Source organism: Oryctolagus cuniculus, chromosome 11 (assembly GCF_051225735.1).
Source record: "Oryctolagus cuniculus isolate XC-2025 breed Fujian yellow rabbit chromosome 11, ASM5122573v1, whole genome shotgun sequence".
NCBI classification, from domain to species: domain Eukaryota; kingdom Metazoa; phylum Chordata; class Mammalia; order Lagomorpha; family Leporidae; genus Oryctolagus; species Oryctolagus cuniculus.
Window position 1 is genome coordinate 45819291 of NC_142877.1, and position 27855 is coordinate 45847145.

At 42.8% G+C, this 27855-nt stretch overlaps 1 protein-coding gene across 5 annotated transcripts in view; it reads left to right on the forward strand.

Moving 5' to 3' along the window:
* XRN2 (5'-3' exoribonuclease 2) overlaps window positions 1–26218 on the forward strand; it is an 81996-nt gene extending 55778 nt beyond the window's left edge. For all 5 annotated transcript variants that reach the window (XM_002710942.6, XM_008256330.5, XM_089307371.1 and 2 more), the window contains 6 exons: window positions 4813–4881; window positions 4963–5094; window positions 7418–7545; window positions 17192–17255; window positions 22712–22850; window positions 25666–26218. In XM_002710942.6, coding sequence (XP_002710988.1) covers window positions 4813–4881; window positions 4963–5094; window positions 7418–7545; window positions 17192–17255; window positions 22712–22850; window positions 25666–25731 — 598 coding nt within the window. In that variant the 3' untranslated portion in view covers window positions 25732–26218. The remainder of the gene's footprint in view (window positions 1–4812; window positions 4882–4962; window positions 5095–7417; window positions 7546–17191; window positions 17256–22711; window positions 22851–25665) is intronic.
* The last annotated feature ends 1637 nt before the right edge of the window (window positions 26219–27855 follow it).

Below are 27855 nucleotides of genomic sequence, written 5' to 3' on the forward strand. Positions count from 1 at the left end.
ATTTATGTTGGCATGCTAATGTGGCATTAATTGCAGAATTATCAGGGAAGGGTAGAGTAGAAATGAAACTTGATATTTGGAGTTTTCTTTATGAAGTGTGCTTTCAAAAAGTAGTACTTAACATTATAATTTCTAAGGAAAATTCTTTAAGTGAATTAAGTCAGAAAAAGGTGTTGTCCATTCCATTCTTTTTCTGTTGAGACTTTGCTGAAGTATTTTTCTTTTACCATTGTGTTGAAAGTGCTACTTTTGGCCAGCGCCGCGGCTCACTAGGCTAATCCTCCGCCTAGTGGCGCCGGCACACCAGGTTCTAGTCCCGGTTGGGGCGCCGGATTCTGTCCCGGTTGCCCCTCTTCCAGGCCAGCTCTCTGCTGTGGCCAGGGAGTGCAGTGGCGGATGGCCCAAGTGCTTGGGCCCTGCACCCCATGGGAGACCAGGAAAAGCACCTGGCTCCTGGCTCCTGCCATCGGATCAGCGCGGTGTGCTGGCCACAGCGCGCAGGCCGCGGCGGCCATTGGAGGGTGAACCAACGGCAAAGGAAGACCTTTCTCTCTGTCTCTCTCTCCCACTCTGCCTGTAAAAATAAAAAAAAGAAAGTGCTACTTTTGATACAAATAAAAGCATTGTTCAGTTTTCTTAATTTAACCATGCTAGGTTTTAAGTTTTTGCTTATTTAGCTCTTTCTGTGGTTGAAGTCAAGTGATGAAAACACTGGTGAGGACAGGGAGGGCTGCCTATCAAAGGAGAACATTATGCTGCTCATGGGGTGAGCTGGTCTGGTGAGGGGAGGCTAATGCTGGGGGAGTCAACATTGTTGTGCCTGCATTTGGAAAAAGTGGATGAAAATACTTCTGTTCATAGTGTTAGATAAAATAATAAAAATCTGGGGCCGGCGCTGTGGCTTAGCGAGTAAAGCCGCTGCCTGCTGTGCTGGCATCCCATATGGATGCCAGTTTGAGACCCGGCTGCTCCACTTCCGATCCAGCTCTCTGCTGTGGTCTGGGAAAGCAGTACAAGATGGCCCAAGTCTTTGGGCCCCTGCACCCACATGGGAAGTCCCAGAGGACGTTCCTGGCTCCTGGCTTTGGATCAGCGCAGCTCCGGCTGTTGCGGCCAATTGGGGAGTGAGTCAGTGGATGGAAGACCTGTCTCTCTCTCTGCCGCTCCTTCTCTCTCTGTGTAACTCTGACTTTCAGATGAATAAAGTAAATCTTTAAAAAGATAATAATAATAATATAAATCTAAACACAGTTTTCTTACCTCAGCTGGCAGCCTCTTGAGTCCATTGGCTGCTCCATTAACTCGTTTGCTCCCCTGGACTTCTCAGAGGGTGAGAGTGCTTCTACCCTGTATCAGTGTGCTTACTGCTTTCCCTTCCTTTAGAAACTCTCCACTTTGTTTCTGATGGTAGAAATTTATTAAGGGTAATCTATATTTTTTTCATTCAGTGCTCTATCTAAGAATTTAGATTATGTAAAACAAACAAAAAATGAAGGAACATTAACAGTTTGGACCCATGTTAGAAAGTTACCCTTTAGAGGGATAGGTGGTTGGCACACCCAGTAAGTCACCACTTAAGACACCTGCATCCCCTGTTGGGTGCCGGTTTGAGTCCTTGCTCTTTCTCTTCCAAACCAACTTCCTGATAGTGTATCCTGGGAGGTGACAGATAATGGTTCAAGTGCATGGACCACTACCACCCATGGGAGAAACCTAGATGGAGTTCTGAACACCTGGCTTCAGCCTAGCAGAGCTCTGGCTGTTTGTGGGCATTAGGAAGTGAACCCAATGGATGGTCTGTCTGTCTGTCTATCTCTCCCTCTCTCTCTTACTCAGCCTTTCAAGTCAAGTAAGTAAACATTAAAAAACACACACACAACGCCCATATTGTGGTGTAGAGGGTAAAGCTTCTGCCTGTGATGCTGACATGCTATATGGGCACTGATTTGTGTCCATGCTGCTCCTCTTTGATCCAGCTTCCTGAATGGCCTAGGAAAAGCAGCAGAAGATGGTAGAAGTGCTTGGACCCTGCCCCCAATGTGGGAGACTAGGGTGAGGCTCCTGGCTTCTGCTTGGCCTATCCCTGGCTGTTGTGGCCACCTGGGGAATGAACCTGTGAATGGAAGACCTCTCTCTTTCTGTCTTTTTCCCCCTCTCTATAACTCTTACTTTCAAATAAATAAATCTTATAAAAATAATTTCCCTTTGGATATTTGATAATTGATTCCTGTCTGTCTCATATTTAGTAAATTCTGAGTTGTGGCTCACATTATAACATTTGAAAAGGAGATAATTTCTAAATAGATAATAGATCTTAGTACACAGTTTTTGGAAGTCTCAACTAGTGAAAGCTTAATTTAGGAAGAGAATGTGTTGTCAAATTGTTCGAGAAGATTTAAGGAAAAAAAATGTTTTACTCTTTGAGTTCATAATAGTGTCTTTGTCCTTTCATTGGACTTCACACTTATTTCAAACTGACTTAATTCACATAATTCACTTAATTCTCTCACTTTTCTGTCTCCTAATGGTTTGTACTATGTAAAATCTGTAGAGTACTTTGTTGAGAGTATGGTTCTGAGGGGACCCAGGAGAGGTCTTGGAGGTTATTTTTCTCTTGGCTTGGAATTTTTTTTCCCTTCTAGGGGCATGAGCATAAAAGATGGAATTTTAAAGACAATTTTATTAAATACTAGTTGACATACACTAAATTGAGCACATTTAACAAATTTCTTTTCCTAAACATTAGTTGGAGCTGTCTTATTAAATCTCTTGATATAACCAGTTTCCTTATCAGGAATATCTCTTCCTGGGGGCTTGTTATTTTGGCTGTTTTTTCCCCCCTATTTTCTTGGTTTTCTGTCTTTCTCTGCATGACTTGGAGATCGTCTTCTGCAGCCCTTGCCTAAATCTAATCCATTCCAGTTCTAGTTTTGTGACGTTCCGTTTTATTTTCCAGTATTCCTATCTCTGATGTGTGTTGGAGGCTCTTATCCAAGGTTATGTTGGTGACTGCTGTATAGATGTTTCCCTCTGCTCTCCTGTATACTGCTGCTGGGTTGAGTTTTCTGAAATGCATGTTTGATCACCTTTCTTACTGCTTCACATTACAGTCAGATAAGCCCTTTGTGGCTATAATCTCTTTCAGGTAATCTTTCTGTGCTTACTTTCTTACTGCTATTCATATTTTTTAAAGGTTTATTTTATTTATTTGAAAGGCAGTATTACAGAGGGAGAAATAGAGAGAGAGAAATCTTCCATCTTCTGGTTCACTCCCCAAATGGCTGCAATGGCTGAAGCTGGGCCAGGCTGAAGCCAGGAGCTTCTTCCAGGTCTCGCACGTGGGTACAGGGGCCCAAGGACCAGGACCATTCTCTGCTGCTTTCCCAGGCAGAACAGCATGGAGCTGGATTGGAAGTGGAGCAGCCAGGACTTGAACCAGTACCCATATGGGATACTGGCATTGCAGGCGGTGGCTTAACCTCTTACACCACAGCAGCAGCCCCATGTTCATATTCTTTTCACTCTAGTCCAACCACTCTGAACTGGGGTTCCGTGTGAAAATTAAACACCTGTTTAATGTACTGAAGCAGTTTGTGTCCTATGCCTATAGAATGAGAATGTGGTCACTGAAATGTTTTTTTTTTTGTTGGGCTTCTGTCCCAGATCCCCACTGAGAAGGGAGGCTCCAATTAAACTGTCCTGCCTCTTAGTTCTGGAGCCTCTCTCCATGGCTTTGTTACATTTATTTCCTCTGCCATCCTGTAATAAATCCTGTCCCACCTTAAAACCATAAGTTCTTGGGTGAAGATTTCCTTGTTCCATAGGTGGAAGACCTCCCTTAATCCATGATCATTGGAGAAATTTTGAAAAATACATATATAAAAAAGGGGAAATGACTGTCCACAGGAAATTACTAATAACCATTTGATGGCTATGTGTGTTGTATGTATATTTTTCTCCTGAAGTATTGTTTCTAAATTAAAGCAATACCAAAGGTTCTATTTTTAGGAAGACCTCTAGTTTCTTTAGCTAGTCTACTGTTAATAATACACCTGGATTTATAGCCTCAACATATGCAACAAAGTTGTGAGCATCCTTAGGTCTAAGTCTGATACATAACTACAGTGTCAGAATGTATTTACTAACCTTTGGAGTAGATACAAATACCACCACCTCCAGTTAGTTCTACCTCCAATTCTGGAAAGGAAATTGAACCCAGTTTATATTCAGAGTTTGAGTGTATAGCTTGCAAAAGAGGCATTTATATAGTTTTCAGATTGTGACAATTAAAAAACACATTAGAAGAACAGGGTGTTAGGTTTTGGAGGATGTTTCCTGCCCCCCATAGATTTCTTAGCTATTTGTATGCATTTTTTGATTTTGCAAATGTTTCTATTGATGTCTGCATATTTTCTGTATACAGTGTGTGCTAGTCTTTCCTAAGGTGAATGAAAGGCATTTCGTTTTATTGACTGTTAAAAAACTCTTCTATCTACCTTTAGTATTGTATTGAAATTTCTCAAGAGTTGAGACAATGTCTATTTTTACTCTGATCACCCACAGTTAGCTAGAACATGGTTATTTTCACAGAGAAAGTTACGTGAGTGCTATTAAATTGTTTTAAGAATTTGAGAATTTAGGAATTAGAAGCAGTTTAGCAAGGAGGATGTTTAACTGTGTGGCAAAACCATTGGCCAGAATGGTTTCTGAAAGACTTTGGAATTTCAGTCACTCTGTTTTAATGTGCAAAGTAGCTCAAGTTACATGATAATTAACCATCTACTTGTTGTTCATAAACTTGTTCTCTTCCAGTATTAATTTTAAAGACCCTCAATTTGCAGAAGATTACATTTTTAAAGCTGTCCTGCTGCCGGGAGCAAGGTAACAACAATAAACTCTGTAGGTCTCTTTTGGATGAATGGTATTGTTCTTGTAAGTAAATACTGTGTTTCCAATGGTCAGAAAGCCAGCAGCAGTGCTGAAACCCAGTGACTGGGAAAAATCTAGCAATGGCCGGCAGTGGAAGCCGCAGCTCGGCTTTAACCGGGACCGGCGGCCTGTCCACCTGGATCAAGCAGCCTTCAGGACTTTGGGGTGAGTCAGGGGTTCTGTCCTTCATGCGATTTGCTTTTTCTTTTTTTTTTTTTTTTATTTTATTTTATTTTATTTTTTTTTTTTGACAGGCAGAGTGGACAGTGAGAGAGAGAGACAGAGAGAAAGGTCTTCCTTTTTTTTGCCGTTGGTTCACCCTCCAATGGCCGCCGCGGCCGGCGCACCGCGCTGATCCGATAGCAGGAGCCAGGAGCCAGGTGCTTTTCCTGGTCTCCCATGGGGTGCAGGGCCCAAGCACCTGGGCCATCCTCCACTGCACTCCCTGGCCACAGCAGAGGGCTGGCCTGGAAGAGGGGCAACCGGGACAGAATCCGGCGCCCCAACCGGGACTAGAACCCGGTGTGTCGGCGCCGCTAGGCGGAGGATTAGCCTAGTGAGCCGCGGCGCCGGCGCGATTTGCTTTTTCTGAACCATCCCATGAAGCGTGTCAGTATCAATACGAAAGATATTTAAGGGACAGTAAAATACTGATGCTTTGTTGCTTTCTTTCATTTCTAAAAATTCACTTCTGCTTTCTTTACGTGTTGCTTTATGTGTTCTATGAGAATTGTATTATTTCCTCTAAGAGGCTTTATTGTCTGTGTGACAGTCATTTTAAAGGAATAAGGCCATCTCTTTACCCTCAAGAAAGGTGTAGCTGGATTACCACATGGCAGCCTGTACGGCCTGTCCGCCGATGCTGTAGCACACACAGCCGCAGCCTCTGCTGGCTTTGCTCACCCAGGGCTTGAAAGGCAACATTTCCCTGGGGCTTAATGGCATTTCACGTTTGCTCATTTACCACTCCCTTGTGTTTCTTCTCCTGTAAATTCCAGAGTTTTCTCTTTGGTTCTTCTTAGTTATTGAATTATTTCTTTCCTAGCTGCAAAAGAGAGTATATGTAGAGAGATGGGACTTAGATATAATAGCAGGTAAAGCGGGCTGAAAAGAGCAACTGGCCAGAAGAATAGTAATGATTCACAAATTAATAATGATAATTCACAAGTAGGTACTTCCAGTTAATGGGGAAACCTTAAGACTCAACAAGTGGTTTAGGTAGAAGGTCACCCTCAGCAAGTAATTTATACAGTCAATAATAAAAGGGGTGTTGTGGCATGGTGGTTACATGCCTCATGGGCTTTGGATCCTAAATATGTGGATTCACACCACTTTATTCCCAGACACACATTTAATTTATTTTTATTTGAAAGAGAGACAGAGATCTCCCATCCATTGATTCACTCTCCAAATGCCTGCAGTAGCCAGGACTGAGCCAGGCCAGAGTGAGGAGCTAGGAATTTGACCTGGATCTCCCATGTGGGTGGCAGGGATCCATGTACTTAAGCCATCACTGTCTGCCTCTCAGGTTGTACATAGGCAGGAAGCTAGAATTGGGAACACCTGGAATTGAATCCAGGTACTCTAATATGTGAAGCTGGTGTCCCAAATGGTATCTTCATTTCTGTACCAAGTGTCCACCCCACCACATAATACATTTGTAAAGGTTACTAAACCAGTGTGTGCCTTGGTTTCCTCATGTGTAAAATAGAATAATTACTTTTATCCCATTAGGTTGTTTTAAGAATTAAGTGAGCTGATATCTATTGAGTGCTTGGGATACTTCGTAAACACTGTGTCATTGTTTATTGTTAATGTTTTGCAAAATCTTCATTCTCAATAATTGTTAAAAGACAAGCAAATTTTAAAATGGTCTTAATGTATCTTTTTGCGTGACTGCAAGTAGTTTGCAAGGCAACACAGAATTGCCTTTAAATAGAGTTCTTAAAATACTTTTAAATTCCTACTTCTCAAATTTATCCTGAAGAAATAATTTTAGAGAAGCAGTTATAAGCCCAGAATTTCCTAGTTCATGTGATACATAGTACTAGTACTGAATGAGTAAAATATGAGACAACAGCAGAGTAAAGGCTACAGAAAGACACTGGGAAATGTTTGATGCAGTAAATTGAAAATGGCATGATATAGAGTGTACAGTGAGTGATAGTGACAGCTGTGCATCCTTGGGGAAAACAAATATAGTGGAAAAAAGACTCAAGTTACTGGTATGTTTTTTTTTTTTGCGATTATTAGTGAATATTTGCATGACTATTAATTGAATATCCTGATGTGACAAATGAACATTTATTATCACCTTTACCACTGTGTTCAGTTTGTGTGTATTTATCAACCTTTAAAATTTTGGTTGTATTAATCAGATCTGTAATGAAAGAGATGTGTGCTCGCATTTGTTTGATTTGTGTCAACTGTGTGATGGATATACCTCTGAATAATTTTTTTTGTTGGGGGGGGGGTGGTCCACTTACAGCCACGTTATGCCAAGAGGCTCTGGAGCTGGCATGTACAGCAATGCTGCACCACCACCCGCCACTTATCAGGGAAACTTATACAGGCCACTGTTGAGAGGACAGGCCCAGATTCCCAAACTTATGTCAAGTAAGTCTTTGCCAATTGGTTATTTTACATTCTCTCTCTCTCTCTCTCTCTCTCTTTTTTTTTTTTTTTAAGATATATTTATTTTACTTGAAAGTCACAGTTACACAGAGAGAAGGGGGGGGGGGGGTCTTCCATCCGCTGGTTCACTCCCCAGATGGCCGCAATGGCTGGAGCTGTGCCAATCCAGAGCCAGGAGCTTCTTCCGGGTCTCCCATGTGGGTACAGGGGCCCAAGGACTTGGACCATCTTCTGCTTTCCCAGGCCATAGCACAGAGCTGGATTGGAAGTGGAGCAGCCGGGACTCGAACCAGTGTCCATATGGGATGCGGGCACTGCAGGTGGCAGCTTTACCCACTACGTCACAGTGCTAGCCCCTACTTTACATTCTCAATAAAAACTAGAACAAAGGTTGGTTTCTCATCTTCATTGCTAAAAACATTTATCAATGCAAAGATAGTGAAATTTAAAAACATCTAATTTAGAAGACTTGTAAGAGAATGGCCGGCGCCGCGGCTCAGTAGGCTAATCCTCCGCCTTGCGTCGCTGGCACACTGGGTTCTAGTCCCGGTCAGGGCGCCGGATTCTGTCCTGGTTGCCCCTCTTCCAGGCCAGCTCTCTGCTGTGGCCTGGGAGTGCAGTGGAGGATGGCCCAAGTACTTGGGCCCTGCACCCCATAGGAGACCAGGAGAAGCACCTGGCTCCTGCCTTTGGATAGGCGCGGTGCACCGGCCGCAACGCGCCAGCCGTGGCGACCATTGGAGGGTGAACCAACGGCAAAAGGAAGACCTTTCTCTCTGTCTCTCTCTCTCACTGTCCACTCTGCTTGTCAAAAAAAAAAAAAAAAAAAAAAGAGAGAGAGAGAGAGAGAATACTTGATGCAAAATCTTTGAGATATCTTTTATCCTGTGTAGTTAAATAAATAAGATTATCTGGATTTCTTCCTTCACAAACACATTTATTTCTGAGTTAACGTATGCAGAAAGAGGTATGTGGAACTTAGTGCTGCTTATTCTCTCAATACAAGTCTTTGGGTAGTGCATTCAGTCTGATTTCATGGGACTGTCACCACTTAGTCGCTTAAAAGACAGAAGTATCCCTTCCTCAGTCTGTATTGCAGTTCAGTGCTGCTTAAGGTAAAGCCAGGCGATTGCTTTTGGTAGGAAAGTGTGTTTAGCCGTGCGATCCTGTTAAGCTTTTGGCCTTCCTTTCCTTAACCCCTCCTGGCTTGTGGACAGCTCAGAAAACAGCCACAGAAATAACACAGCATTTTGATAGCAGTAGGAAAGAGAAAAGTTACCTACCTGTTAGGTTTCATAGGTTTTGCACTAATTTTAAATTGTAAACCTTTTCCATGCTAATTTTTGCCCTTTGCGTCTGTGGCCATGTACATGAGGTTGTGTAATTCATGTATGGCGTTCTCAAGGCCACGGTCTTGATGAAGCCCTTGCTTCTCCATTGCTGCTCATTTGGTTGCCACTCAGACAAGAGCAGCGCAAGAGGAGGAGAAAACAGTAAGTCTGAGTGTCATAGGTAAATTTTTCCTGAATATTTGAAATTTTTCATAGGAATTAAATTTCAAAAAGAGCACTATTTTGCCGAGAGCCTTCAGCACTCTATGTGTGGATGGCAGGGACCCAAGTACTTGAACAGTTACCTGCTGCCTTCACGGGTACACATGAACAGGAAGTTGAATCAGAAGCCAAGACTTGAACCAGACACTCTGGTTGTACATGTTCCAGGCATTTTCTCAACAATTGCACCAAATACCTGCCCCCAGAACTCTTGTTAAACAGGAGCTGTAGTTATTAAAGACAGTGCCAAGTTAGAGTAGACAGTTGTTCAGAAATATTTATGCCATGTTCCTGGCACTGTTTTGATGCCAATTAAATAACCTTTTTTTTTTTTTTTAAACCTAAAGCAGACTTTTCAATACAGTATCCAAGAAATGGGTGGTAAAGGTTTTGCTCTCCCAAGAAAGGTTTTTCTGTTTTCAGTGTATTCTTTATTTCTGCCCCTCAGTCTCGTGGGACACTGAGTGGAGCATAGTGAAACTCTTGACATGAGAACTGTGCACTGGAGCAGTTTTGTTCTGTTTAGGGAAGCAGAGAAGGGGTAGAGAGTTTGGTAGTGAGCCTATGGGCATCTGCAGGTGTGGTGGTTACATCGGTCTCTTCCCCCTGGATATAGTGAATAACATTGCTGAGTATTTCTGTGTGTTCAGTATCGCGTCATCGGGCTGGTGCTGTGGTGTAGCAGGTTAAGCCTCTACTTGCAACACCAGCACTGTACATGGGCGCTGGTTCGAGTCCCTGCTGCTCCATTTCTGATCCAGCTCCCTGCTAATGCACCTGGGAAAGCAGCAGAAGATGGCCCAAGTGTTTGGGCTCCTGCGGCCATTTCGGGAATGAACTAGCAGGTGGAAGATCTCTCTCACTCTTTCTCTTCTCCTCTCTCTCTAACTCTGCCTTTCAAATAAATAAAAATAATGTTAAAAAAAATCAAATCATACCACCTACAGCAGAAAAACTCTAATCATAGCTCTGACTATTCATGCCTTGAGAAATTTATGAGATAATAGTGAGAGCATGTTCAGCTGGTTTTTTTTATTTTTTTAAAGATTTATTAATTTTATTTGAAAGTCAGAGTTAGGAGAGACAGAGAGAGAGAAGTCTTCCATTTGATGGTTCACTCCCTAGTTGGCTGCAATGGCTGGAGCTATGCCGATCCAAAGCCAGGAGCTAGGAGCCAGGAGCCAGGAGCCTGGAGCCCCGAGCCCCATCTGGGTGCAGGTGCATCTTCTGCTGCTTTCCCAGGCCACAGCAGAGAGCTGGATTGAAAGTGGAGCAGCTGGGACTCGAACCGGCACCCATATGGGATGCTGGCACTGCAGGTGGCAGCTTTACCTGTTGCACCATGGAGCTGGCTCCTCAGCTGGTTTTTAAATCCAGCTGTTTATTGACACTTGTTCTTTTATGACTGCCATTCACATCCATCTAGAGTGTATTACAGCTTCGAAACAAGAATGAGAATTGGGATGCAGAAATAGTACAGACAGGTAGATTTTGCTTTGTTCAGTCAGTGTTTCTCAAGTTATAGTTATGAGGAATTTCTGAGGTTATTGCAATGAGTAAATTTGCAGATACCTGCTGAAAAGAGGTTTTAGTAGCAAAGGTAGAAGCAGAGCTCTTCATTAAGCAGCTTCTTCCTCTTAATTACCTTTTAAAATCTTAGATTTCTTCCTTTTTTTTTTTAACCTAGATTTATTTTAAGTTTATAAATTGTAGCACCATATGGCACTATGGATTTGATGTGGTTTTTTGTTTGTTCAAACAGACATCAAAACAAATAACTATGAAGATGAAAAACTTATTCATAGTGTCCCCAAAATCATCCTGCATGAGATTCTTTGGGAAATGTTTTCCTAATTCAGTTCTTTTTTTTTTTTTTTTTTTTAATTTATTTTATTTATTTGAAAGACAGCACTTCAGGCCCGGGCTTTAACCCGCTGCGCCATAGCGCCGGCCCCCCTAGCTCAGTTCTTAACTTTTAAGAAATCATAGACCCATGTAACTGCCATGGACCCACTCCCCAGATGATCTGTCAGTGTTTCGTGTAAACCCAAGGACTCTCCAGTCTGCGGTTTCTACTTACAGCCTACAGAATTCTCTTACAGATAGAAAGGCGGCAGCAGCGGCTTCCTACATTTGTCAGCATCAGAGCAGAGCTAGAGGATTCCATGCCCTTACAGCCTTGATCTGCCTGCTTTGGAAACACACGATTCTGATTTGTCTTTATCTGTACATTTTACGTATGTCCTCTCCACTTGGATTTACTTTGAGTAAAAACTCATCATTTGCCCTTGTGGTAGCTGTTTTTGATATGCTTTGTATCTACAAAGTCTGGAATACTTGCAGAGTGTTTTTTCTTGGTGTCTTAGAGGTGTATAATTTTGTCAGTTCTAAATTTCAAGACAGTAAAACAGCAAAAAGCTTTTTTTTTTTTTAAAGATTTATTTATTTTTAATTTTTTTTTTTTTTTGACAGAGTGGACAGTGAGAGAGAGAGACAGAGAGAAAGGTCTTCCTTTGCCATTGGTTCACCCTCCAATGGCCGCCGCAGCCGGCGCGCTGCGGCCGGCACACCGCGCTGATCCAATGGCAGGAGCCAGGTGCTTCTCCTGGTCTCCTATGGGGTGCAGGGCCCAAGTACTTGGGCCATCCTCCACTGCACTCCCTGGCCACAGCAGAGAGCTGGCCTGGAAGAAGGGCAACCGGGACAGAATCCGGCGCCCCGACCAGGACTAGAACCCGGTGTGCCGGCGCCGCAAGGCGGAGGATTAGCCTGGTGAGCCACAGCGCCGGCCTGATTTATTTATTTTTTTGAAAGTCAGAGTTACACAGAGAGAGGAGAGGCAGAGAGAGAGAGAAGTCTTCCATCTGATGGTTCACTCCCCAAATGGCCGCAATGGCCGGAGCTGCGCCTATCTGAAGCCAGGAGCTAGGAGATTCTTTTGGGTCTCCCACGTGGTGCAGGGGCCCAAGGACTTGGTCCATCTTCTACTGCTTTCCCAGGCCATAGCAGAGAGCTGGATCTGAAGAGGAGCAGCCAGGACCAGAAACGGCGCTCATACGGGATGCCAGCACTTCAGGCCAGAGCGTTAACCTGCTGCGCCACAGTGCTGGCCCCAGTAAGGAGCTTTTCAATTCCTAATTTTGCCTTCTGAGCCTCCTGACAGAGAGGCACAGAAACTGGGGCTGGTTTTCCTGTGGTCCTTGTAAAATACAGTGGCACGACAGAGCACCTCGGCCAGCCCCACCAGTGAGTGTGCAACGTGCGGATGGTAGCCTGATGGAGAGGACATAGCCCCTTAATAGCCATGTGACCTTAGGCAGGTTTTGGTCCATGTCCTAGTTTTCTGTCCCTAAAATGGTACAGGGAATACTAAATGTATTTCTACTGTTCAAGGCACTTAAAATTGTGCCTTGCCTATAGTGAGTGCTATAAAAGTGTGAGATAAATGTTAACAGATCAGCTTTCTTTTCATAAAATTTTGAATTTTAAAGTTTGATCAGAGGGGCAGGTGTTGGAGCAGTTAAGCTGCTGGTTGAGAAGCTTGCATCCCATGTCAGGAACACCTGAGTTAACGCTAGGCTCTGCTGCTGATTCCAGCTTCCTGCTAATGTACGCCCTGGGAGGCAGTGGTGATGGCTCGAGAACTTGGGTCCTTGTCAGCCAGGTGGGAGACCTGAATAGAGTTCTTGGCTGTGGGCTTTGGCCTGATTCAGCCCTGGCCATTGTGAGCATTTGGGAAGTGAACCAGTGGATGGAAGCTTTCTCTTTGCCTTTCAAATACATAATTTTTAAAAACTGATCAAAAATTTGTTTTCGTGAAATTGAATGTTTTAGGATGCTTTTGGTATCATAACAGTTTTCTTCATGTAGTGCAAAATTATACTCAAGAAGGGTCATTTGGTCAAACTGCTGTGTCTCTGTGTCAAGAGCCTGGTATAGGTGTTTACTGTTGTTGGTCTTTGATTTGTCTTTGATGTATCGCTTTCTTGGCTGATGAGTGATTGTCTGCGTACTGATAACTTGTAGTCAAGTACAGCCCTGAGTACTCAGTATGAATGCAGCATTTGGTTTCTGGAGCCTAGATAGTCTGATATATCATATGACTTCTTCATTTCAGTCAGTAAACTTGTCAATTAGCTGCGTTTGAAAAGTGATTTTTGATTAGTGCAATCAGTAAACATGGAATTTTTTTCTGTGATTGCCACACTGATTAGGTAAATTGTCACTCGAGAAGCTGTTGGCAAAGTCTTGATTTATATGGCCACAAAGCTCTAGAAAAGGGATAAGTTGTTGAAAACAAAAGGAAAAAATTAACTGTCATTTCCCCATTCTTGCCTGTACCTTCTGAAGTGCAATTCACTATCAGAATTTTTTTTTCTCCCTCTCAAATGGATCTTTTGTTAGAGCCATATAAATTAATGCTAATGTTTGTTTTACCATCTACTTCATTACTTATTGGAGCCAGGATATATTTGTGCTTTGTGTATACTTCAGGGCTATATATATTACTCAGAGCCAAATGAAGAATTTTGCTTAAAGTAGCTCTGGAAGTTTCCTTTACTCCTTTTCATTTTTCTTTTTGGACTGAAAGCAAGGGAGGTTTTCCTAGATGTATGACAAGATTTTTTTTTAAGTTTTAGAAAGTCTGATCCACTTGGTGATGCAGTGATGCGGTTGGAACTTTGGCTGTTTTTCTAGACAAAATCAGACTTTATTTTTTAAGATGTATTTATTTATTTGAAAGGCAGAGTTACAGAGAGCAGAGGTAGAGAAAGAGAGATCTTTCACCAGCTGGTCTTTCACTCCCCAAATGGCTGCAACGGCCAGAGCTGGGCCAATCTGAAGCCAGGAGCTTCTTCCACATCTCCCACATGGATGCAGGGTCCCAAGGGCTTAGGCCATCTTCCACTGCTTTCCCAGGCGGTAGCAGAGTGCTGGATTAGAAGTGGAGCTGGATCAGAAGTAGAGCAGCCGGTACTCAAACCAGTGCCTGTATGGGATGCTGGAGCTACAGGCGATGGCTTTACCTGCTGTACCACAGCGCTTGTCCCAGAAGGAGACTCTCGAGAAGCATTCTCCTGCTCCAAAAAAGCATTTATACTTAGTGAACTTCACATTACAGCTAGAAATATTGCTGTAATCTAATGTGGCATGTTTGAATTTAATCAGTGTTTATACTGGTGGTGATGGCTTGCCTTCCCTATTTACTGTTACTAGCTTTTCCCCCTGAATGTATTTTTCATAAAACATTAGGATAGGTGCTTTAGAGGGTTTCTCAATTGTGTGTGTCTTATTATACTCATTGATTTCAAGTTTATTGAAGATCCAGTTTGGAAGTATCAATGAGAGTTGTATTAGGTGATTATACCACATATACATGAAGAGGTGGCATGGAACCAGAATCAAAGAAGTCCCAGTAGTAAAGGGGGGAGGGTGTTTCCAGGGTGTAACCCCAGTCATTAATTCTGGGCCATTTGAAGAACAGGATTAGAGTGCAGATAAAATTTCACTATGAAATATTTCTTTTTACTTTTTTCATATTGGCTAATTGTGTATATGTAAGGGTACAGAAATAATTATATGTGGGCATTTTAATTGATTCTCACTAAACCAACTTTTGTACAGTGGACTTTACCTAAGGAATAACCAGGAAAGATGGCTCAAATGTTGATTTTACTTTAACTAAACTATTCTCTCACAAATGGCAACTCATTGAGAAGTATATCATATGTTGAAGTAAATATGCCTTAAATTTTTCCATAAAAGTAAGCCATACAAATGAAATGATAGCTGCTGTTGTAAGAGTTTCTGGTTTTTACCTCTTGAACTGCAGTTTTCTGATGGTATAGCGTCTATAGTAATAGTCGGCTCTGGGCCTCGAAGAGGGAGCTGTCTTCACCCAGTGTCTGCGGACTGCTCTGTATCCACTCAGGTCCTGACCATGCATTGCACATCTCATGACTGCCGTAAAGCCTCCTCAGCATCGGTACTGTTTACTGCTGGTGCTTTGGTTTGTAAAAGAGATAAAAAGGAACTTAATTCAGCTTGACTGGAGCTGCCACCTTTCTTTCCATTCAGAATGGGGTTCTGTGTGAAAGTAACAGCTGGCAAGGTCTTCCCTGCTGCTTTCTTGGGGAGGCATCTCATGCTTTTGGTTGTGTGAGAGTGACCTTGGACCAGGGGCAGCAGGCCAGGAGAGCTGCAGACAGCTACTTCCCTGTCTGCATTTGGCAAAGGTTCTCCTCTGACCTCCTCAGCCATATCAAGGGGGAAGGAGGCCCAGAGCTCAGGTAGTCTCACTGTGTCATGCCGGATCGTTCTGTCGCCTGTGCTTGGCTTATTCCATCTTCTTTGTGGGGATTTTCCAATTCTCCCTACCTTCCATCTTTGCTTCTCTAAAAACCAGAGTGCACTTTTCAGTTCCTGAATAGAGATAGGCTTTTTCCTTTAAGAAAGTAATTTGGTGGGGGATAGGGGTTATGGGAGAAGTGGTGGTTGCATCAAGGCATAGTGGGTAAAACCACCACCTGTGACCCCAGCATCCCATATGAGTGCTGGTTCATCTCCCAGCTGCTCCACCTCTGATCCAGCTCCCTGCTGATAGCTTGGGAAAGCAGCAGAAGATGGCCCAAGTGTTTCAGCCCCTGCCACCTTCATGGGAGACCCATGTGCAGCTCCTGGTTCCTGGCTTTGGCTTGGCCTAGCCCTGACCATTGCAGCCATCTGGGTTGTGAACCAGTGGATAGAAGGGGTGTGTGTGTGTGTCCCTCCCTCTCTCCGTAACTCTGACTTTCAAATAAATAAAGTAAAGTTTTAAAAAGCGTGTTTCTAGGCCGGCGCCATGGCTCAATAGGTTAATCCTATGCCTTGTGGCACCGGCACACCGGGTTCTAGTCCCGGTCGGGGCGCCGGATTCTGTCCCAGTTGCCCCTCTTCCAGGCCAGCTCTCTGCTGTGGCCAGGGAGTGCAGTGGAGGATGGCCCAAGTGCTTGGGCCCTGCACCCCATGGGAGACCAGGGTAAGTACCTGGCTCCTGCCATCGGATCAGCGCAGTGCGCCGGCCACAGCACGCTGGCCGCGGCGGCCATTGGAGGGTGAACCAACGGCCAAGGAAGACCTTTCTCTCTATCTCTCTCTCTCACTATCCACTCTGCCTGTCAAAAAAAAAAAAAAAAAAAAAAAAGGCGTGTTTCTAGCTTGTGTATGCATTAAAATGTGAGCTTGAATACATTATGGTAAGTCCTGTTTCTGTGGTCTCGGGAGTCTGGAGGAAGTTACTGTCCTCATGGAGTGAGCTCATTAGACAACTTGTGGAACAAACTGTTTTAATTAGCTCAACAACAGACCCCGCTGAAGGCAGTGAGGTTACAGTGAGGCTGGGGCCAGGAGCTACAGTTGGTGGTTGCTGACCCCCTGAGCTCCTTGAAGGCCCTGGTTGGCCTAGTTTTTGGGGGGTGTTTCTTTCATCATGTTTACTGGTCAGTTTATGTAGAAGAGCAACAGCTATTTAATTCTTCTGGTTAGCTGATATTAATTCAGCTTTGTGTTGGAGGTATGGTTTGATTATCAGAAAACAATGGACAAGTGAGTGCTCCCTTAATTAATCTGTCTTCCTGATGGTGTGTTGCAGAGATTGTATGCTGTCCGTCTGTGTTAGGACAGTGGTTTATAAGTTTAGGAGTAAAATTTCAAGACTTCTACTACAGTTAACTATTCATTCACTTTGTGTCTATGGGAAAGATCTAGATTCTTTCGTTTTGTACAACATTTAAGATATAATCATAAAAATACATTTACATATGAACATACATACATAAGCAAGTGAATTTAATGGCTGAAGCTACTAAAAATGTGTTTTATTATCAAAGGAAAAATAATAAAAAATTTGCTGACCCTTTTGGTTACCTGTCTTTTTACATTTGTGTGTGTATGTATACAATTATGATTATGAGCCTAGTTTATTTGGTGTAAGTTTTATTTCATACTTTTTCCAAGAACTTACAATTATAAATAGGTAGGGGCTGACAGTGTTACTTTAGAGAGCCTTCCGTGTAATCTCCCTATTTGTGTTTCAGACATGAGGCCCCAGGATTCCTGGCGCGGTCCCCCCCCTCTTTTCCAGCAGCAGAGATTCGACAGGTAATACTAAAGCTAATGTGATATGTGTGATATGACTTGTATTTCCTCCAGCCAGCAGTTGAGGTTTGTGGGTTTTCTAGAAACTAAAACCTCCATGGGTTTTGCCACCAAAAGCAATATTTCTTACACATGTTATTTAGCAAAGTATTTAGTTAACACTTTGAATTAAAGGACTCATGTTTATATACCTTGCTACTTTTCTTGGTTCTTGGCCTTTATTTTATTGAAGCTTTTGAGGTACCCAGAAAAACGCAACACAGAGAGCTTAAAACTGTGTTAGGTTTTGGTCAGGCTAAACAAATTTCTTTTTAGAAGGGTTGTGCAGCTTAATGAGGCATAACTAATGGTGTTCCACTTTTATCATTTCTGTGCTGGCAACACAGCATTAGTACAGACCAACCATTGATTCTTGCTACAAACCTCTTGAAGTCCTAATCAGCTTCTTTGGTACAACTTTTTCAGGGCTGACAAGCCTATTGTAGGGCAGTGTCACTGTAGGTCAGTAGTTATTAGTTGCCACTGAAAACAGTTTCTTTAACTACTTAAGACTGAACTGAATTAAATGCAGAAGGGACTCAGAAGAGGATTATGGGATCTGCAGTCTAATAAGTACCACGGACTAGGAAGAATGTGACATGGTTTAATAACAAGGGATGTTTGACATGTGTTCCTTCATTGATAAGTTGTGTGCTGCTAAGTCAGATGGACTCGACACGACAAGACAGCGAGGCATTTTATGAATAATGATATTAACATCTGCAAGTAATTTTTTAAAGGGCAGCTTTAAAATGTATCGTTGCGTGCTGGTTTTGCCAGCATCACTAAAAGCAAAAACAAAGTGAGCCCCTTGACACTGAGGTGTCCTTTTTGCCTTCTCAATTCTGTTTATCCCCCTTTGCTCTGCTAGGTTCATGTATGAAGTGAACAAAGTGTTTTTGTAACTAGGATTGTAAATGCTGTCCCCCTTTGAAGAAAACTTAATTTTTCAGAGACCCAAATGTCAGTTCGTTGTTTTCTTCAAGAATATAAAATCTTACTCAATTGTTTATTAATGGTATCCATTTAGTGTAAGTCACTTTTTAAGCTTAATACAACTGGTAATGCATGTATTTATCTTGTTTTCAGTATAAGCGCTTGTGAAGTATCAGTACTGTGTTAATATCTTCTATAAACATGAATTCATTTATTCTTCCCAGTGACCCTTTAAGAAAGTAGGTGCTCTTATTTTCACACACTTCAGTAGCTTACCTAGGCTAGCTCCTCTTTTCTTTCTTTCTTTTTTTTTTTTTTTAAAGATTTTATCTTTATTTATTTGAAAGGCATAGTGATAGAGAGAGGCGGGGAGAGGCAGAATCTTCTATCTGCTGGTTCATTCTTCAAATGGCCACAACAGCTGGGGCTGCTCCAGGCCAGAGCTAGGAGCCTGGAACTCTCCAGGTCTTTCATGTGATTGGCAGGGATCCAAGCACTGGGCCATCTTCCACCTCCTTCCCAGGCACATTAGCAGGGAGCTGGATCAAAAGTAGAACAGCTGGGACCAGAACTGGCGCTTTGATAGAGAATGCTGGCGTTGCAGGCTGCAGCTAAACCCCTGCATCACAGCACCAGCTCTTTACCATTTTTACCATGAAATTTCACTGAATCAAGCTCGAAAGAATATTTACTCTGAGCATGATATAAATAAAGCCACGGGGACTTCAAAGAAAGTAAAGGACCTACTTCCACTCCTTTCTTCAGTCCCATCAGCTTTCCTTCCTTCTGTCCACATAAAAGTTTCCTAAGATCATCATTGTCCTTTTCCTTGCCCTGACAGCCATCATTTTCTGTTCTGATTCTACTCTAGCCAAGTACTAGTATTACATCAACTGACTTTGTGAACCCTGCTGATTAGGGACAAGTTTTATGGAGTGTTTCTTGGTTTAATCATAATCAGATATGTAAAATCATTCCTGAAATTTAAATGTGAGCACATTTGAATTCTGTCTTACAGATGGATCTTTAATTGTGGTCATTTAAAAAAGAAAAAAAATAGCCACAACCATCCTGGCATCCTAAACTTGTCCTTCATTGCATATTAGGAACTATATATTACATCAGTCATTTCTTTTTCTTTTTATTTTTTTTTTATTTTTATTTATTTTTATTTTTATTTTGCTGTTGGTTCACCCTCCAATGGCCACCACGGCTGGTGCGTGCAGCTGGTGCACCGCGCTGATCCGAAGGCAGGACCAGGTGCTTCTGGTCTCCCATGCGGGTGCAGGGCCCAAGCACTTGGGCCATCCTCCACTGCACTCCCTGGCCACAGCAGAGAGCTGGCCTGGAAGAGGGGCAACCGGGACAGAATCCGGCACCCTGACCGGGACTAGAACCCGGTATGCCGGCGCCGCAAGGTGGAGGATTAGCCTATTCAGCCACGGCGCTGGCCTACATCAGTCATTTCTGTAACACTCATCAGACCACCCATTCATTCCTTACAAGTCAAAGACTCTGACTTTGCTGAGAAGTTACAACTAGTAAGTAGTTCAATTTTTTTTTAAAAAGATTTATTTATTTATTTGAGAGGCAGAGTTACAGATGGGGGTGGGGGAGGAGAGAAGAGAGGTCTTCCATCTGCTGGTTCCCTCCCCAAATGGCTGCAACAGCTGGAGCTGGGCCTATTTGGAGCCAGGAGCTTCTTCCAGGTCTCTCACGTGGGTGCAGGGGCCCAAGCACTTGGACCATAGTCCACTACTTTCCCAGGTGCATTCAGGAGCTGGATCAGAAGTGGAGCAGGTGGGACTCAAACTGGAGGCATATGGGATACCGACAGTGCAGGCGGAGGCTTAGCCTACTGTTCCACAGCGCCACCCCAGTAATTGAATTCTTAAAGAATTAGATTTTATGGGTCCTTTTGTTTCCACTAAGTGTTTGTCAAGAATTCTATTAAAAAAGAAAATTTTTGAATGTCTCTTAAAAAACCACACTGTGTTTCATGAATTACTTCTTTGAGGTGGTATTTATAGCCCATTATTGATTCATTTGATATAAGACTACCACAAGAGGCAGGTTTCTTTTTAGTGATGTGCAAGCTAGCTATTTTTTAACCCACGCATGTTGAACTCTGTTAGTCTTTAAAAACTCGGATTTGCCATATGTGTAAACTAAAATCCAAAACAGTTCTTTTAGGAACTTCAGAATATTGTTGCCATCCATTGATATCAAATTTCTCAAATAAGTTATCTCAGTAACTGTTAATTTTAAAAAAGATTGGTCAGGTATTTAGGCACAGTTCTTAAGATACCACTTGAGATACCTGCGTCCTTGAATTCAAGTTCTGGCTCCACTTCTACTGATCCACACCCAGGGAGGCAGTAGGATGGGGCAAGTGCATGGGCCCCTGCCACTTACCTGGGAGACCCAGGTTGAGTTCCAGGCTCCTGGCTTTGGCCTGGTCTAGGCATTTGGGGAGTGGTCCAGCAGATGAAAGATCCCTTTTCCTCTGTCTATATCTCTCTCCCTTTTAAAGAAAATAATAATAATTTAAAAAAATAGATGAATCAACTTGAATGCTTCCATCCTAGGTCTTAAAACATTTTCTTAGTAAATTTCAGTTCATTGGTATGTGCAGATTAATATAATTAGTATAGAAATAAGGTAAGCTTGTGGAAAATAGAGGCCTTTTGCCACTAACAAAAGAGGATACTAGATGTCATTCTTACTTTGTTCTTTCTTTTTAAGTTTATTATTAATGATTATTAGTAATCTTTTCAAACAAAAAGGATAGCTGTGTATTTTTAAATATAAAACATGTTAAACTACATTTATAGTATAATTCCTGGCAGCTCATTATCCTGAAACGTGCTAGGGTGATTTTTAGCATTACAAGACTACAAAGGAAAATTGAGCAGAGTTCCTGTGAGAATTGCATCTTGGGCTTGAGGGTTTTGCATCAGTTGCCCAGTTTTGATGACCCTCGTTGGTCAAAGTGGATGTTTTAACCCCTCCCTCCTGCAGAGGCCAGAATGGGCCCTTCCTGTCTCTGTTCTTGCTAAAACAGACATTCTTTGTACTAATAACCTGAAAAATAATTAAAAGCCCTAAACATACACATTTTTCTTTCTGAAATAGTCTTTTAATTTTATTTGGAATCTCTTACAGTGAATTATATTGTTAGAACTCTGGTTGCGACCACTAACTGTAAAGAATAGCTTTGGCCTTTCTAGAGTCCTTCAGAGAAAGCTGAGCCATCACACAGAAATAAGTATCTGGGTGTGGGTGTGGGTGTGTGTGCGCGCGCTCGCCAAGAAGGCAAGCTTCAAGTGAAAGGAGGAGAATAGGGGTAGAGCGGACAGATTCAGGCTTGAATGGCTGTGAGAAGAATACATCACCCAATGAGCCCAAATTCGGGCTTTTTTCCCCTCTTAAGACTTTTTCACAAGAAGTGAAAATCATAGGCTGATTATAGCTAATACCAGCTAGTCAGCTCTTTACAGTTTCATTGAATTCCTTCCAACATTTTCAGTGGCTCCCAGTGCTTCTAATGTTCAAATGTGCTGGAGCATTTTGCTTCTGTTTGTTCTTTCTGGACTAGAAATGGAAGTTAAGGCAAGTGCCTCAAGGAGAGGGTTGCATCTTACATGGTCATACCTTTAGAAGTCCATTTTTGCTACATTGTGTATGTGGCAGTTTTTAATTATGATTTAATACCTTATACCTGTTGCTTTGTATCTGCAAAGTTAAAATAGGCACTTGAAAACAATTAAAACATTTCTTTCGACTAGTCATCTGGGACAGCAAACTGGACTATAATAGCTGTTGAGTCTGTGTTCCCATGTAAACTGTACACCAAATGCCAGTCAGCCCATGCCAATTAGTGCTCATGTTGCTAGGTCACCGTGGTCAATTGAAAGCTGCATCAATAGAACTTGAAAAGGTTTCCTCCCGATCAGACCTTCTGACATATTGAGCAGAATAATGGATGGGAAAAAACAGCCAAGTCCCCTACCCTGGATTCAAAATACTCAACAGTAAGAATTCATTTGCAACCTGCAATTAACTAGAAAGAATGGATCCCAAGAACGAGTCTGGACATTTTTGAAAATAAAGCCTCATTCTCCTGCCTTACACATGTTTACTCTTTGGATAGCATCATAAATGTAGCCAACTTGATGATCTTGGTCTAAATTTTTAAGTGACTAAAAAGGAAATTGCACAGTTGAAAATGAAGAGCATATTTTTTTAAAGCCAGGCCTTCTGATTTAGTTGGATTTAAGCACCCTTTTTGATACATGCATGCTGGTATTTCATATAGTACACTAGACTACACTGACTACAGGACATAACGGCCACTGTGCTACTGTATCTCCTGGTGACAGACCCAGGCAGGTTGGGTTGCCCTGAGGTTTGAAACCTGCCAGTTGGAGACTTTATGCTATTACAGACTTGATTTCTAACATAAGCATGGGACCTTTCCACAGAGGAGTCGGGGCTGAACCTCTGCTGCCGTGGAACCGGATGATCCAAACCCAGAATGCAGCCTTCCCGCCAAACCAGTACCAGATGCTAGCCGGGCCGGGCGGGTACCCACCCCGCCGAGATGATCGTGGAGGGAGACAGGTAATGCCGTGTGGGTTGCAGGGTAGGGAGTGGGCTGCTCGCTTGGTGGTTCTCGGTGCCTCCCAGGGCGTTCTCTTTCGCTACCAGGTTTCTAGAGAAGATACTGATAAAGTAGTTCAGTTTGACTTGGGTCCATCCTTAAAAAATGTGTGTAAGGTAAGTAACTACCTCCCTGAATAGGTTACAGTTTAAAGATGCTGAAGAATTGCCAGCCCCAAAGCCCTTCTAACCATGTGTAGTGGGTCTGTGAGAATTAGTACAGGTATGGCAGTTACCAGAACACAGTTTTTCCTTTAAAGATTGCTCCTCAATAGAACCTGCATCCCTCAAATAGATGTTAAGTTCTTAGAAGCTGAAAGTAAAAATCTGCTTTTATCATCTTTTGAATCCTCTGTCTTGATTCACCTGCTATCCCTCCTCAAGGAAGGAAACGTCTCCTTGCTAATTCTCCGTGTGTGTTTCTCCTGAATGTAAACAGCTTTACCAGTGAACAAGTATCAGTAACTCATCTGTTACAATAGATGCAAGCTTCGTTTTCTTTTTATAGCCGCATTTAAAACTGGGGTCGGTTGGACGTAATTTTCTCCAGCAATTTGACACCCCGGCCAGTATTCCAGCGCTCACTAATCAGATGCTTGCTAAGGAACACGATTGGAATCCGCAGTGCAGCGTGTTGTGTTCGTGGCGTTTGGCACCCGCGGTGATGTGAAGTGCTTTTTAAATTGCTTACCTGCCGCTGCCTGCAGGCCTCTCGCAGTGCTTCACTGAGCATTAATTTTCTACCTCAGGTTCTTCCCAGGTGCTCTTTGTAATGGAAGACCTCTCTGCTGACAGCTAAGGAAAACCTTTTTAACACTTTTTTTCTTTTTACATATTCTTAGAAGTCTTTCCTTTTTACAAGAAAAGATTCGTTGTAAATAGTTAATGCTTTTTGAGAGGGTTTTGTGATCATTCATTAAAATCAGTTCATAGAATTTGGCTTTGAATTCTTTCAACCCAGGGCCTCTAAAAATTATAGTATAAGTGAGCTCGTTTATGGTACTGGATTCTGTTTGACACAAGGCAGTTTTAATAATGAGCATTTTTCTGGGCTGATGCTGTGGTATAGTGGGTAAAGCTGCCGCCTGCAGTGCCAGCATCCCATATGGGTGCAGGTTCGAGACCCAGCTGCTCCACTTCCCATCCAGCTGTCTGCTATGGTGGAGTATCACCCAAGTATTCTGGTCCCTGCACCCATGTAGGAGACCTGGAAGAAGCTCCTGGCTTCGGATCGGCGCAGCTGCAGCTATTGTCATTTGGGGAGTGAACCAGTGGATGGAAGACCTCTCTCTCTGCCTCTGCCTCTCTTAACTCTGCCATTCAAATAATTAAATAAATCTTTAAAAAAATAGTAACATTTTTCAAAGGAGACATATACATACTTTAAAAAAATTTCTTTTTTAAATTCATTTATTTGAGAGGCAGAAGGACAGACAGGGCTGTCACTTTCTGGTTTACTCCCCAGTCTCTACACAGAGCCTGGAGCTGGGAACTCAAGTCTGGGTTTCCAAGATGAGACTTGGGCCATCATTGCTGCCTCCTGGGTCCGTGCTAGCAGGAAGCTGGGGTCAGGAGCAGAGCTGAGTATTGAACCCAGGCCCCCGATAAAGGATGCAGGCATCTTCACTGGCACCTGCCACGACCGCCCGCCCCGAGGAGGATGTGTCTGTAACTGGTAGGACCCCCAGTTACCTCGTTTCCCAAGTAAGAAACTGTGAAGTCCTGACATCTGGGCATTGTGGCAGCAGAGCTGGGGACCGGCTGCCTGGACAACTGATACTGGCTTGTCGTATTTCTTGCCTTCTACAAAGGATCTTCCCTTAAAGGAACCCTGCTGTTAAGTGAAGTAAAACACTTATTTAGAAGATATAAACCAGTTGGTAAATTTATGATTCTTTTAGGACTTTCTGGAAATACATTCCTTTTTCTCAGTCTTTTATACTGAGGTACTTTCTATGAAATCACAATTGTTTGGGCACTATTAAATTACCCAGGTTCATTATTAAAAACAAAGAATCATATAGCTTCGTTGTTTTTAGTAAAGTTCATATTCCTGAACAAGGCCTTAGCCTACATTGTAGCCTGGAGTGTCCACAGTTTTCATCTTACCATCTAAACTATTGAAGTGCTCTGAGTAGCAAAATAGAGGATTCCACTTCAGAATCCTAGACAGGGTATGATCATGGAAGTGGTGTCACGTTCATCTTTGCACAGAAGTGTCATTTGTAAGCATACTAGGATGTGTTGCAGATGTCGCTATTGATTGTTTATAAGATAAATAACCTTAGCGTGTTATTTAATGCTCCACTGCTTACTCTAAACAAGATATATCTACAGTTAACTGCTCTGGGACTTGGGGCTGACTCAGCAAGCCCTTGCTTTGGTTAAGCAAGTGGTTTCCCTAGTGTGCTGTCTGGGAATGAGGTGGGCCTATCCCTGTGTGACAGGAGTTACTGCTGGGGTGGTGGGAAGACTGAGGACCATTGTCCACATGTTTACACGGTAGCTGTGTTTTGCTGTCTGCATTTTAGGCAGTTTCTCAAGGGATTGTTCAGGATTGTTGGGTTAGTTTTCAGGGGTAACGTGTGCTTGCCTCCAGTTTTGCTGAGTGTCAGAGCTCTGGATCAGAGCTCCTGTTTGTGGGGACTTTGCATGTGCTGTGCCTTTAAAACATACTCAGCTTTATGATGTGCCTTTCCTTAGAGGTGTAAAGTTAATTCCTTTGCAAAGGTGTTAGTGCAGAAAATAAACTGTTTTTTCTTTTGTGTGTTTTCAGGGATATCCCAGAGAAGGAAGGAAATACCCTTTGCCACCACCCTCAGGAAGATACAGTTGGAATTAAGCTTTTGTAAAGCTTGCCCAAATCCCTTCATCATTCTACAGTTTTATGCTATTTGTGGAAAGATTTCTTTCTCAAGTAGTAGTTTTTAATAAACTACAGTACTTTGTGTATTTCTTTTAACTGTGTATATTTCTACTGATCTGATCTCACTGTTTTATGTTGCTTTCCTAAGGTGTGTGTTGCATAATACAGTGAATCTGAATTTATTACTGCTTGTAAAAACATTTGATGGGATAGGAGTACCGATTTTTCATTATGGTTAAAAGTCAAACCAGCTGTGAATTTCAAAACACAGTATATTCTAGATCATCTAAGATCCATGCTGATTTTTAATGCACAAGAATTAGGTATGAACTCTTGAGCTGGGCCCCTCAGCATACTAGAGTATATATTGTTCAGTATTCCTTTGGAAACATTTCATTAATGTATTTGTCTAACAGAAATTTCTGGACTTTAGTAAAAAAAAAATTAAACTTTAAAAACTCTGGTCTCTTGTGTTGTTATTTTTACAGTATTTCCACTTTGAAAATCTTGACCAAGGATGTTGTTCTTTTGTAGAAAACAACTTGTTTCTATAATTAGATGTCAAAAACAAGTCAGGGGAAAAAGTAGGTTTTAAGAGAATATGGTCAATAAGTCTCTTACATTTTTGCAAATTAAGGTAGGGTTGTGCTCAAGTTTTGAGCACTTGTTTTAAATCTTCAAGAGAAGATGAAATGTTAAATTTACAACTAAATGTTCTAAACAATGTTTACATTATTTCATAAACAGTTTCAGTTTGTCTTTGCTACTAAGCACACTATTTCTTAAATATTACATTTGGAGCTCACACACAGCATATTCATGGGCATTTTCATTTGATTCCAAAACAGATTTAGTCACATGTGTAAAGACTTGTTTTCTTTCAATTTTTCCATCCATACTAAGAAAGTAAGGTAAGGCTTCAGTTTGACCCTCTGATCCAGGGCACTCTCCTGCATTAAGTTTCAAAGAAAGCTCACTTGTTGGTCTGAGTGGCAGAAACCCCACCTTAACCTTGAATAGGAAGGTATTTTGAGGCTATTGACTTCATTGCTAGTGATGATGTGAATGGAGCAGGAGCCTTTATTGTGGAGACAAAGAGTCCCCATTAGGAGTCACCCCCACAACCGTTATAAATTACCTTCACTCTAGAGTGATAATGCCTTGTGCTGTTCAGTTTCTCTTATCTTCCAAATATTAAAAATGCATAGCCACCTAATTATTGCATGGTCTAGAAGAGCCCGTAATTGTCCTACTATGTATAGAATCAAAGGTACCCCAACCCACACCTGTACCCTTCATATTTTCTCAAACCTTTAGTTTTATAAGCTACCACGAGACTGAAACTCAGTTTTTGACAATATTTGAAGCGTGGTGAAAGTGTCTAGGCAGAACTGCCTGAATGATGAATGACAGCATGAGACTGCCTCTGCGAACAGGTGGCTGGTCCCTCTCCCTGGCTCCCTTCGAAGTCTTCCCCCTCTTCATCCTCCATCTCTCTCCAGCTTGTCCGGGCATTGGCATCTTCCAGAAACAATGCCCCGTTTGTTTGACAAGTAAAATGCTTTCCAGAGCTTCAAGTCCATATTGTGTCCACCTACACATCTCTCTGAATTCTGATGTCAAATTAAGCAGGCCAGTTCCCGGTAGTTCATATTATCTTTAAATAGACCACATCCCCCATCCACTCAGCTCGCACGTTAAGGATTTTTCTCAAATCTCAGCACCAGGAACAGCTTGAGTATTGTGACACAGGGGGGCCGGCGAGAGCAGCTAACGATCAAAAGGGGTGAGGGACTGAACGTCCAAGACCGCCTCCACCCCGGGATTAGTTTGCCTTTCAGGTTTACAAAGGCGAGTTGGGTGACGCGGGGCGCCGGGGCGGTCAGGTGCGTGGAGGCGGGGTGGTGACGGCGACCGAGCACGGCGGCGCGGGCCGACCGGCTGCTTCTCGGGAGTCACAGGCCCAGGTCCTCGCCCTGCGGGGACAGGAAGCGCTCGGCCCTCGGCGCACGTGGGGCTCCGGCGCCGCGGTCTCCCCTGCGCCTCGCGCCGGGCTCGCTGCCCTGCCCGGCCCGGCCCTCGCGTGCGGGCGCCGCACCT